This window comes from Nansenia antarctica (assembly GCF_963989245.1).
Source record: "Nansenia antarctica genome assembly, chromosome: 16".
In the NCBI taxonomy this organism is placed as follows: domain Eukaryota; kingdom Metazoa; phylum Chordata; class Actinopteri; order Argentiniformes; family Microstomatidae; genus Nansenia; species Nansenia antarctica.
The window spans coordinates 24,410,542-24,423,041 of NC_137686.1; the positions used below are offsets into that span (position 1 = coordinate 24,410,542).

Here is a 12,500-nt window from a genome sequence, read left to right on the forward strand (position 1 = left end):
ACCAGAACGCTGACGTTACCGGGCAGACATGGTGGCTCGGACTGCCGTCTCCCCGCTAGTCCATCCTGCTCCTTGTGCTTCTTCCTCCTCAGGCTGCCGAACCTCTTCATGGAGAGCAGCGGTTGTTGGGTTCAAGATCAAGTCTGACCGTCCATGACCGTCTGAACCGTCGAAACAAAGGGGCACACTTCTGGCACCAGAAGAGGTCACAAAGAGAGGAGAGGTTACCCCACCTGAACCATGGTTGAGAAGAGGAAGACAGTAAAAGAGAGCTTGATCAGGGACGAAATAGAACCGGAGCTGTAGGGGTTTGTCCTGACCCGGTAGGATCCCACTGAAACCGTCTCTGAGCGAAGTTACTCAAATAGCTTAGGATAGAGTTGGTTCCACAGAGGATCCAAATTCCTTGCTAGTGAGTCAGTCTGGTTTTCTGGTTAGGGTTGGTTCCTCAGATGATGCACTTTTCACTGAAACAGTCACTGAGTGAGATTAGTTGAATAGCTCTGCCTGGACTGGATAACAGATCAGTTCCTTAGATAATGTGCCACAGGGAAGGGTCTGAAGGGACCTCTTCGGGTAACGGACTATCTTGAAGAGGATGGTTGTCTTAAGTCCCTGGAGGAGCAGATATTTTCAGTTTGAGGAAATCCTTCTCTCTTTTACAGGTTGTTACAGTTCCAGAGTTGTCGTTTTAATTAGACATGGTCTTTCTTCATGCTTGTATTCCTTTTTTAGTACGAACTTGGCCACAAGACTCTTGCGGTGGCTTTGCCAAACAAACACGTTTGCTTGTCTAGACATAAAAAATTTGACAGAAACAAGAAAGCACAGAGGCAGCAGAAAAGGCACCCTCCCAAGGTATTTATGTCGACGGCAGGCGGCTCACACACTCGGTAGCCAAGACACGGGGAGCACGAAAGCTGGAAATTCCACACGTCCTCTGTGAAAGGTCCCTCTCACAAGGGATGCGGAGCACGCACAGAACGATGCCTCTCGCTTTGGCGCTCCTTCTCTCTCTCTCTCTCTCTCTCTCTCTCACTCCTAGTCTCTTGTCTCACTCTCTATTAAGCTCTCTCTCAGCTCTCACTCTCACTGAGAAGCAGCACACGAGTACCGGTGGCGTCAGTGGTGTAAATTGTCAGGTGCAGCTGTGGGTGGCGTCTCTTTAATATAGCACGCATGTCAGCAAGCTGTAAAAGGAGGCCAGCCTGTGAAGGATTCGCCAGCTATTGGCTACAGCCTCCCTATTTCCCCCCGCCCCTTTTTTATCCGCCCCCCCCCCCCCCCCCTGCCTCCCTCACAGACAAATTAAAATCAGCATAGGCACATCTGTGTCAGTTTATCTTCATATACTGTATACACGCACACTCAAAACATGCACATTAGTTCTGTTTGTTATCGAACTTCACGCCGTACAACACAAATCCCCACTAACTGGTGGTGGAACAGCCCAACACGACTGTGCGGGGACACGAATATGGTATGTTAAAGGTTATGTTGAGCTCGGAGCTCCTGAGTCGTGTCACCCTCCCTACGCAGCCAGTCCTCTGTCCCAGTAACTCACGGCGACTAACCTTTATGAGTGCTGAGACCAGACCACCTCAGCTCACAGTGGGGGGGGGGGGGGGGGAAGGGAATGATGTCCTATGGTCTCTGCTTGTGTGCAGTCAGCTGATCAGATGGGTTCCACTCAATACAGCGCCCCCCACACACTCACACACACTCACACACACCCCCCCCACCCCCTCCTCTCTTGCTTCTAGCAGATGGCCCAGTTAGTGTTCACACCACCCCGGGTCTCCGATGACACGTTATGCAACAGAGCTAATCAGCCCAAACAAACCAATAAACCAGTCAGGAGTGAATGTATGAGACTCAATAGGTCCGCTGAGGTGGACGGCGCACCTTTGACCTCCTATATTTCCCTGTCGAGCCTCTCCGGGTTTTTATAGGAGCATTAAATAGTTTCATTGCCATGTCACGGAGGTTAGGTGACTGCTGGACTTAAGCATGAGATTTCAATTAAACTCAATCGGAGTGTTACTTCCTTGAGTGTCGACTCCAAGAAAAGGTTTAGTTTTCGTAAATAAACAAGAAAACACATCTAAACAAACACATTTTTTCATGACATGATTACAATCCTTGTTTCCGCCTTCTTCTCTATTTTTTTCTCCCTCTTATTTCTCGGTGTACTTCCTTCTCAGAACAGTCAGGGCAGAGATCGAGGACAATTCATCATAACTTTACTGCTCCTTTATTTACTGCACACATGGGTTAGAGAGGAGAGAGAGGGGGAGGAAGAGGTTGAGAGACGGAGGGGGGGGAGGAGGGGGGCAAAATGCCTGCCCGTGTGAAGAGTTCAGTACAAGTCTGGTCACTTCCAGATAAGGCCATGAAAGAGCTGCGGTCGTCTGCCATGTAGAGAGAGAGAGAGGGTGACAATTTCCAGACTATTATGGGGGAAAGAGTTCATTTTAAATAGCTGTTAAAAAAAACAACCAGAGAGCATTCTGGTCATAGTTGAGGCGAATGCCACCCGGATGGAATCAGAACAATGTGCTAATCTGACATTTAATCGACATTTAGGCTAAACAATAAAACCATCGGTCCATAACAAGGTAGTTAATGTCGAGGTGAGGTTCTCTTGAATAACGATTATGTCTTTGTGGTAAGGAAATACCGTATGTTCCCCTTATGGAGGGGGTGGGTTAACATCCACAGTTTTATTATATGATTACAGATCATTAAACACTCTCACTGTAATCAACACCGAGAGATGAAACTGAGCACGAGAAGATCAGGGCATAGCACACCCTTGTGGCAACAGTACGATACTTACAAAAACAATACTTCCATTGCCTAAGACTAACGCTCACACTATATAGGGGGTTACATATTCAAATTCCTCAGAAGCACTATCCCAGTGCTATGGACTTTTAGGGAGATTTAATCAAACCCATCCAATGACCTATTATGTAACAGTGGAGTGAAGGCCCAGCTTCCAATGAAAGAAATCCTAGCTGAAACATATCATTATCGTATCAATAAATGACTGCTTAATAAGGAGGAAAGCCTGCGTGTTGCGTGTACACACAACGTGCTTCATTCATCTGAACTCTACTCGAGTATCTCTTAGCAGCTCTTCTTGGCTAAGCTCTGCAGCGAACCCTTTTTTCCTTGCTTAGTGCAGGGATCTTTAACAGTCAACGTAGGAACGAGGAAGAAAACGACTTCCTTATTGAGTGAAGGCACCGAAATCACCACGGTGCTTTAGTGTGGTAATTCATAACAATCCTTATTGAGAGAGAACAGCTTGGTGAAGGCCTGGCTCTAACAGAAGTGTTCCACTACAAACTGCCAAAACAGCCCCGCTTCATAGGAGAATGGGAAGAATGGCTACACAAGAGCCAGGGAAAATGACTCACCTTTTTTCGGTGTTTACGCTGGCAGGCTGGTTCTCATTAGGTAAAAAACAGTCATCAACTATTGAGGTACTGTTAGCTCGGGTTTGCGGGTCAGTGGACAGGTTGGCTTGACATATATCACTTCACTCTCCCACTACAGAATGCTTTGTTGTCGTTTTATTTGCTTTATTTGTGGTCTTTAGGTCCCTCAGAGGACAATTGGTGGGAGAGGCGCTGTTGACGTACTTTGCTCCACTGGCAGCGAAAACAAGTCAAGTCATGGTCTCTCGTACATATCGTAGGCACTGGTCACATGCAACATTATCACCATGTAATTTAGTTGTAATAATGACTCATTTGATGCAATTTGGTAAATGTAGGCCTATGCTTAGATTAGTGGCCCTCAGAGGCCAATACCTGAGTAATTCAATCTGATTCGCTGGCTTTGGAGTCCACTCACTGAACCAAGAAACCTGAAGCCTAAACAAAGGCCTTTCTCTATCATTTTGTTCCCCGGGAGGAAGTTGTTGACACTGATAAGATGGTAAAATGAGGAAGGAAGGAAGACCATCTGTCCACAGTCCTTCAATAATCTGTCCCTCAAAATAAACACCCAGAATGAACGCTCTTCACTCAGCCCTGTTGAGACAGTGGACATTAGGGCTGCGTTCAGCAACGCACACACTGTTGCGGAACCTATAGAAAGATGGAAATATTACCGGGGTATATAGAACAGAGATGCTGCTCTGTCTCCGACATGAACGTCAGTCGTATATATTCATAGCATCTCTAATGTGCTAACGTTCAGTGTGTTGCTTCTGAGTGCAATTTAGGCTTAACCTAAGCACCATGATGTTGACTTCCCAAATTGGTTCAAATGTCATGGTTTTGCCCATGTAGAGAGATATGCAAGAGGAGAAACTGAACTACAGAGTTATAAATTCATTGTGCATTCCCTGTGGTCCCAGTGTTGGCTCTCTAGACAGAGAGAACACTGCTGCCCCCTGCAGGTTCTGCAGGTTCTGCCCAGACCTGACGTCCCCAGTACCTCTGCTTTATTGCCATTCATCACATATACTGTTACTGTCATAACAACTGATTTGCACCAGTATCTGTGCCAGTTTTTCTCTGTGAAACACACAGTTACAGAAAGTGAGCTCGATATACACACAAACTGTTCACAGACTGGAACACATCATTTAAAGCTTCGATAACCTATTATTATTGTCACAAAGGCACATGACTGTACCCAAAACATTACCACGTAACAGTGGACAATGAGATGAAAAGGATCCTGTGTTACACGGGCCGAGTGCAATTTACAGGGCATTGGGACTATATTGCATTGTCTGTCTTCTATTCATCGCAGTGTATGTCAGTGGTTGTAGAGCACCATGCTGTACTGAAAACAAATTACACCAACCTAGCCTGTGTAGCAATAAAAGGAACGTGGATCCTCTCATGCAGCATATACATTACTATCTTGGAGGAAACTCTAAGGCTGGGTTGCACCAACCTGGTTTAATCTAATCCTGGTTTAGAGTTAATCCAGGCTTAGTAAATCCAGGCGTAAACTAGGTTTAAAGTTAATCAGAGACGCGTTGCACATCATCATTTTAATCCTGGATTAGTTAAACCTGTTTTAAACCAGGATTAAATTAAACTAGGTTTAAACTAGGATTAAAGTTTGGTGCAACAGGATTAGTAGATAAGCCTTGATTTAAACCGGTTTAAAATTTGAATCGTCAGCAGCCTGCCAGTGGTGAGTACATGTTGTCTGAAGTACAGTTGACTAACATGCAGCACCATAGCAGGTATCAAAGCCAGAAAACCTTGTAAGTGCATAGATGAAGTTATGGGTGGTGGTGCTCTTTTCCTGTCCTTTGCGGCGTTTGACAAGCCATAACTCCTCCCTCAAAACATTGTTTTTGGTCATTCATTATATAAGTGCCTGTCAAAATACAAGGTGGAAAATGTCATTGTATAATTACATAATGACATTTTACTATGGCAAGTTTTCAGATTTTTTTTCTTTTTTTTTCTCATCGAGCACAGCAGCACTGATCAAACAACTTCCTGCCTTGAGGTTTCAGCGCGTCAAACCTCCAGGAAACCACAGTGTTGAATTGCATTTCTTGGTGTCACTAGCATAGTCGTTATCTCTGACTTCATCACCAGACTGAGTTCATGCCCCTCTTCTCAGAAACAAAAGACAAGAGTACAGAAGTCAAAACTAACCGAGGATGCTTCGGGCTACAGCGGGTAACATAGTCGACATTCTCAAGAATGCGATAATGACGATGCGTTTCCTCTAACGAGGCTGTGGTGTCACGGTGGACGACCGGCGGCATCCTCGTGCCTTGTAGCCTCTAGCTAGCATGCTCTAGCTAGCATGTTCTGTGGACAGACAGTACTTGACGCTTACCTTTCCTAGTTCTAGAGAAGAGCTTGATGCTAGCGGGGGCCGAGCTGGACGAGGAAGAGCGGAAGATACCACTGAAGCTGAGGCGGCGGGGGGACTTGGGCGGCGAGTCCTGGTGGGAGGAGGAGGAGGAGGAGTAGGGGAAGATGCTTTTGGGGGAGCTGGAGCCCGGGCTGATCCTGCTCTGGGCAGGGGCGGACATGGGACTGGGCGGGCGGCCGGCACCGCTGGCAGGAGGACCCCTCACAAAGAGGCCTTTAGTTGGGCTGGCAGAGTAGCAGCAGCCTTCTGCCTGAAGGAGAAGAAAGAGAGGAGATGTCGTCGTCATCATTATCATGCAAATAAACAAACTTTGTGTGTTGCTACATCGCTCCAGGAGAGGGAGAGAGGAGGAAGGAGAAAGAAAGAAGGAAAGAAAGAAAGAAGGAAAGAAAGAAAGAAAGAAGGAAAGAAAGAACGAAGGAGAGGGAGAGAGAGTGTGTGGAGGGGGGGGGGGTTTATGGACTGCACTCTTAAAAACAAGCCACAAGGCCATCAGCATGGCGTCAAAACACTTTTTTCAAGGATGAGCCACTAGATAACGACTACAACCTCCTTTTACGACGACCACAAGAGATAACGACAACAACAATCCTCAAGACAAAACAACGGGAAAAAATAGTTCTTCTCCCTTCCTTGTTTTATCATCCATCCCACAATACACTGCTTCTTCTTAGGTATCCATCCACTATCTAGCCATTCAGAACCATAGTTCCCTTTCAAAAACACTTTTGTAAATTAAACAAGATTTCATGCAGCATAGTTGGGGGAAAAAAAGAGACAAATACATGAATTTGTTGAAATGTAAGTCTAACGACCAACACCTTCTTACCTCAGCAACAGCAGCTCTCTCTTTCTGATTTGTTCGGCAGTACACTCAGAGGGGAGAATAAGTACCGATCGATTTCACCGTCTCGAGGAGAAGATGCTCATAGCTTTGAAATTCATCACGTGAAGTCACCCCTGCTTTCCTGACAGACGAGACCACATTCAATCGGTCGTGATCACATGACCCTATAGAACCGCACGGAGCCTCTACAGTAGCAGCCAGGCAGCAGCAGCAGCACACAGCAGAGTATCATGTGAGCTCGATCCAAAAAATATAATGATGTCGCCAATGGCTGTGGGAGGCGGACGAGGCCAGATGGCACACGCTGTCACCCCATCAGCACCTGGGGGTGACGGGGGATTTCTCACCATGCTCCCGACGGCTGAAGTTAAGCTTTTCTGCTGTTTTACATTCGATATGACAGCTGGACACTGTGTAAAAAAAAAAAGTATTGACCACCTGGGAAGACGAGGCCTTCACTCTAACTCAAGTGGGGATAAGGAAAATCTTGGCCCGAGTGTGAGATGAAAGGTTGGCTATGTTTAATCCCTACCTGTCGTTTCAACCGTGCAGCACTTCAGCCCTGCACTTTATCTTTTTTTTTCTACTGTCCCTTTATCTAGTGTGACACGGACCACGTCGTTTGTGTCATGCATACTAGAGATACCAAGATCATGTTACATGGGGGCCAGCTTATGTCCATGCAGTCAACGCGAACACGTGCTCAGATGGGACGTTCCCTCGTATCATGTGCAAGATCAATACTACAGCTAACAAAACAAAACATGCAAATAGCACAACCTCCCAACCCACACACACACACACTCCTACCTCGTGCCAACTGGGGGAATGATATGCCTACAGTAGATCTTTAACTGAGTGTGACAGAGAGAGAGAGAGAGAGAGAGAGAGAGAGAGAGGGAGAGGGGGAGGGAGGGGGAGTCGGAGGGGGAGGGAGAGGGAGAGGGAGAGGGAGAGGGAGAGGGAGAGGGAGAGGGAGAGGGACCCGCATGTGCTGCACCACTCTGATGGCTGTATGGGCGACGTTTGTCGATGAAACAGCGAAATGTTGCAGAGGACTGTTTTCGTTGACATTTTGGATAAGGGACCCATATCATCATCGTTCTGAACAAAACCAACACGAGGTTACAGACTTCAGAAGACCGACACAGTCAGGTCAAAATGTCAAATCAGGCCGACGCCACAATACTACAAGGCGAGGAGGACGTCTTTCAAAACGTTCCGCCGATGGGTCAAGTACAGGCTTACACATCAAGGCGTACCCATCAAAGATCATCTAATCATTCCTGTGCCTCCCCAGCGAAGAATGTTGCTGTGTATCTCAAAGACCTGCTTTCTTCTGGTCCTCCTCTCCACAATGTTTTCAGGACGTTGTTTGCTTAGGGCTGGCCCTGCTCCCCACGTAGGCCAACACACAATTCTTTTAAGCCAATCCGGTTGCAAATCTGTGAGGGAGGGAGACAGCACACACCCAACTTCCCTGTTTGCCAACAAACTAACTTTCTCTCTGGTTGTGCAAGAGCGTGTTTAGGCAAGTGAGGCGGCATTGAGAGGTCTATCAGGACATCTACCGTACCAGCTCAGTCACAACACACGACGGACAGGTGGTTAACTCACCACATACCTATTCAGTTGAAACAACATTTACATTTACATTTTTGGCATTTATCCAAAGCGAATTACAACAAAAATTAAATTTGTCTAAGTCAGTGACTCATCTATCCATCAATCATCGCAAGAAAAAATTATCTATTCTCGGGCCAGAGGCCATTGGCAGTCAAAAGGAAGAATTATCTGTTGCTTTTTTCCTTTTTTTTATATTTTTTTTACAGTAGAGAAACTCTACGGGGGGGTAGAGGGGATTGAGAGGTTTCAGGGGGGACAGGAAACAAGATAATCCAAGTCAAGTCAAAACTGAGGCAAAAGAGGTTGTTGCAGGGAGAAAAAAAATAAAAAGCTTGATGAAAGTGGATGAGACCAAGAGAGAGTAGAGACGACAAAGAGGAACCTTGCTTTTGCAGGGATCAATTTCCTGTACACGATCCTACCATGTCTGGGCAGAGTGGACGGGTTCTTACAATGAGGCACTCTGGGAGATTGAAAGAAGCTGCGGCAGGACGTCTGCTCACGTATCTCATTCGTCAAATGGCGCAGGGACATTTCAATTGCAGCCAAATCTAGCTACACGACCAACACAGCTACACGACCAAGCCTGAACATGGCTTTATGAATATTGGATAGTCTCTAGACTATTTCAAATGGCATAACCGCTAAAGTCATACAAGCTGTGCTAGGCATGCGGTCATCCGAAATTCTGTCTGTCGGTCCTGCTGGAGTACTGTCTGTCTGATCTCTAACCATAGGTTCCTGCTTTGAGGAAGAGCAGCCCTCATACAGTCAGTCCTGAGGGGGTGCTCGATCACGACGCTGACAACCTGGTCATGTGAGATCTCCTTCCAGGGGGAGATCATCGACGCCCACTACTTCGAGCAGCCCTCCTTACTGAAGGCTCAGAGACGATGCCTATCTATTCGCATTAGGATTCAGAAACATTTATCGTCCCATTTATGTCCCTCTTGGGCAGTTGTTTTTATGACATGGCTGTGTCCAAACGTGGAGCTCAGATAGGGTTAGCAGCAGAGATGAACAGTATTATTGTGTGCTACCGTGAGGTACAAGGAGGGGGGGATATGTTACTGTACCTTCCGAGGGGCATCCTTATCTGAATCCTCAGTCTCACCATCCAGGATAGGGAATGTAAATGCACTGAGGTCCTGAGAGAGAGAGAGAGAGAGAGAGAGAGAGAGAGAGAGAGAGAGGGAGGGAGGGAGGGAGGGAGGGAGGGAGGGAGGGAGGGAGGGAAGGAGAGAGAGAGAGAGAGAGAGAGGGAGGGAGGGAGGGAGGGAGGGAAGGAGAGAGAGAGAGAGAGAGAGAGGGAGGGAGGGAGGGAGGGAGGGAGGGAGGGAGGGAGGGAAGGAGAGAGAGAGAGAGAGAGAGAGGGAGGGAGGGAGGGAGGGAGGGAAGGAGAGAGAGAGAGAGAGAGAGAGAGGGAGGGAGGGAGGGAGGGAGGGAGAGAGGGAGGGAGGGAGGGAGGGAGAGAGGGAGGGAGGGAGGGAGGGAGGGAGGGAGGGAAGGAGGGAGAGAGAGAGAGAGAGAGAGGGAGGGAGGGAAGGAGGGAGAGAGAAAGAGGGAGGGAGGGAGGGAGGGAGGGAGGGAAGGAGGGAGGGAGGGAAGGAGGGAGAGAGAGAGAGAGAGAGGGAGGGAGGGAAGGAGGGAGAGAGAAAGCGGGGGCTTGGTGTCACTGAGATAATGCCAAAGGCTCATCACTAAAGATGCAGAAAATGCCACAGATAAACCAAAGTGGCATGTTATGGCAGGTGACAGCGTTCTTCCCAACATCATGTGATGTTGGCCATATGTTTGGCTATTTACAGTCTAATCTAAGTGGAACTAGAATGTTAGTCACTTTTGACTATGACAGTCAGTGCTATTAAAAGGAATTTATTTCTAAGATATTTCTTCATTTTCGACTTCTACGAAGTGCATCTTTAATAAAACCTGAAATCTATTTCCTGAAAGTGTCCTGCCCTGAAAGAGGAGAAACATGTCAAACCACCTCGGCCATTCCTACGCCCGTCCACATTCCAATCCTCTCTATTACATGTTACAAAAGATAAAACGCCAAGTCTGGTGATAAAATGTGGACGGAAGAGTAGATCTGTATACACATGTCTGGAGGTATTCTTCTCGCCCACGCATTACCCTGGAGGTGGGAGGGCAGGGACATGTGATTGCCTGGATCTCATGGACGCCATCCAAAGGAAATATGTGAGCTGCACCAGAAGGAACGCGGTCGGCACAGACCATAACAATGCATTGTCATTAACAATAAGCTGTTTGCCTTGTGCACATTTCACAAGTCATTGTTCCGACTGAGCGAAAACACCCAGACCAAATAATTCACGATTGGGCAGAAATAGCCTCTATATATACACCATCAAGGCCAGAGATTAAAAAGTGCATCTTTTGGTTCTCTCAAGAAGATACGAAGAACCGTAGAACCCAAATAAAATTCAGCAAATGCAATCTGTCATTTGGTTCGCTGGAGCAGGGAGAGGAGGGACGCCAGAATAATATGATTAAATCAAATCTCTCTCTCTCTCTCTCTCTCTCTCTCTCTCTCTCTCTCTGTGTCCGTCTCTCTCTTCTCGCTCGTTGCCCTTAGTTACGGTGCACACAGCGAATGATGACTCAGTGGGTCGAGAGAGGCATGTTTTCCCCCCAGCTGTTTCCTGGGCTTCCTCTCTTTCAGACAGTTGTAAACAAAACAGCAGATCTTTTCGGCCACCACTGGCTGCCCACTCTCCCCACATGGAAACACCGGGGGTTCACTTCACCCTGACCACTTTAGTTACCCTGTTATGTTCCTAATAATATTACAAGTCATGCATGAATGAAAGAGAACAATACGGGTGTGTTTGAAGTGTTATGGAAGGTTTCATAGACCTCTGTGGGGTTAGGGTGTTTTGGGGGTGCAGACATGCAGAGCAGCATAAGGGAGGGTGAGTAGGGGGTCGAGATGATTCCCTGGCTGTGGATGGTATATGACAACGACCGTGCTATTGCTAAATCTGTATCCTAAAGCCTATTTTTAGTAGCCTAGCTGAAGAATTATCGGGTGATATAGGCTTGCACGCTTGCACCACCACTGGGACAAAGGTCAGGATTGTGCAAATAAAGATGATAATGATATTGATGTTGACCTCAACAGTGACGTTACTGTTATTGCTGTGGTTGTTGTTGTTGCTGTTGTTGTTGTTATTGAGTATAACTATGATGACTCTTTGACATAATTGTGCAGTGTCCAAGGAAATATGTTGTCCATATACAGTATAGCCTAATAATCATGTCATATCTGTTGCAATAACATCCAATTAATTTGAACATCTAAAGCTAAAAACTGAGAGGCTAAAACAATGTGTACTACAAACTCTTCGGAGTGAATGTTATGAATACATTTACTATGTATTACAGAACACAAGTATTATAGCATTCTTCCTTAATAAATGGGTGGGGTGGGTAGCTATCTTTTTTTCATGTATTGATTATCTTAGCCTACTGTAGATTATCACTGCACCTACAATGCAACCAGCGTGACATGCATGGTCAGGTGGTACAACTACACAAACAACAACAATAACAATAACAATGGAATGTCCCGAAAATCACAAAAGAGAGAGACAGCTGTAATGCAACCCCCCACGGTGCACACACACTGGCAATGCTATGGAGTTATATCGATGTCACAAATACGCAGACTTGTATTGACAGTTGTCGGTGCAAAACAGATAAAGACAACTGTCAATATACAAGTCTGCGTATTTGTGACATCGATATAACTCCATACAATGCCGCCAATGCAATGCGGGCATGCGCATTCCACAAAGTTGCAACCACATGCGTCTGTCATGAGATACAATGTTTCAACACCGCGTGTCCCCTAAACGCGTAGTGTCATTCGTGCATTAATGAAAGATGGAAAAAAGGAACTTACTGGCATGTTTAGACGAAGGGTTCGTTTTTTCTTGGGGGTTTTCTTCGAGCTATCCTTCTTGTTGGACTCCATCACTGGGCTTCCCATTTTATTTTATTTTGCCTTTTTAAATACGTTCAATTGTCAATTGTTTTTAAAGAACCAGCGCGTGTTTTCCTAGAAGTAAGTGGCATATTCCATAAGTCTTTAACTGCAAACGAAATGCACAAGTTGTTCACCCTCGAAGAAACC

General features: G+C 46.4%; 1 protein-coding gene across 1 annotated transcript in view; it reads right to left on the reverse strand.

Moving 5' to 3' along the window:
* LOC308172167 (5'-AMP-activated protein kinase subunit gamma-1-like) overlaps positions 1–12,372 on the reverse strand; it is a gene marked incomplete at its 3' end in the record, with an annotated part of 28,400 nt that extends 16,028 nt beyond the window's left edge. The window contains exons 1-3 of the mRNA XM_080547078.1: positions 12,270–12,372; positions 9,418–9,489; positions 5,830–6,118 (exon numbers count right to left, since the gene is read on the reverse strand). Of these exons, the coding sequence (XP_080403204.1) occupies positions 5,830–6,118; positions 9,418–9,489; positions 12,270–12,356 (448 nt within the window). The 5' untranslated portion in view covers positions 12,357–12,372. The remainder of the gene's footprint in view (positions 1–5,829; positions 6,119–9,417; positions 9,490–12,269) is intronic.
* Positions 12,373–12,500: the final 128 nt, after the last annotated feature.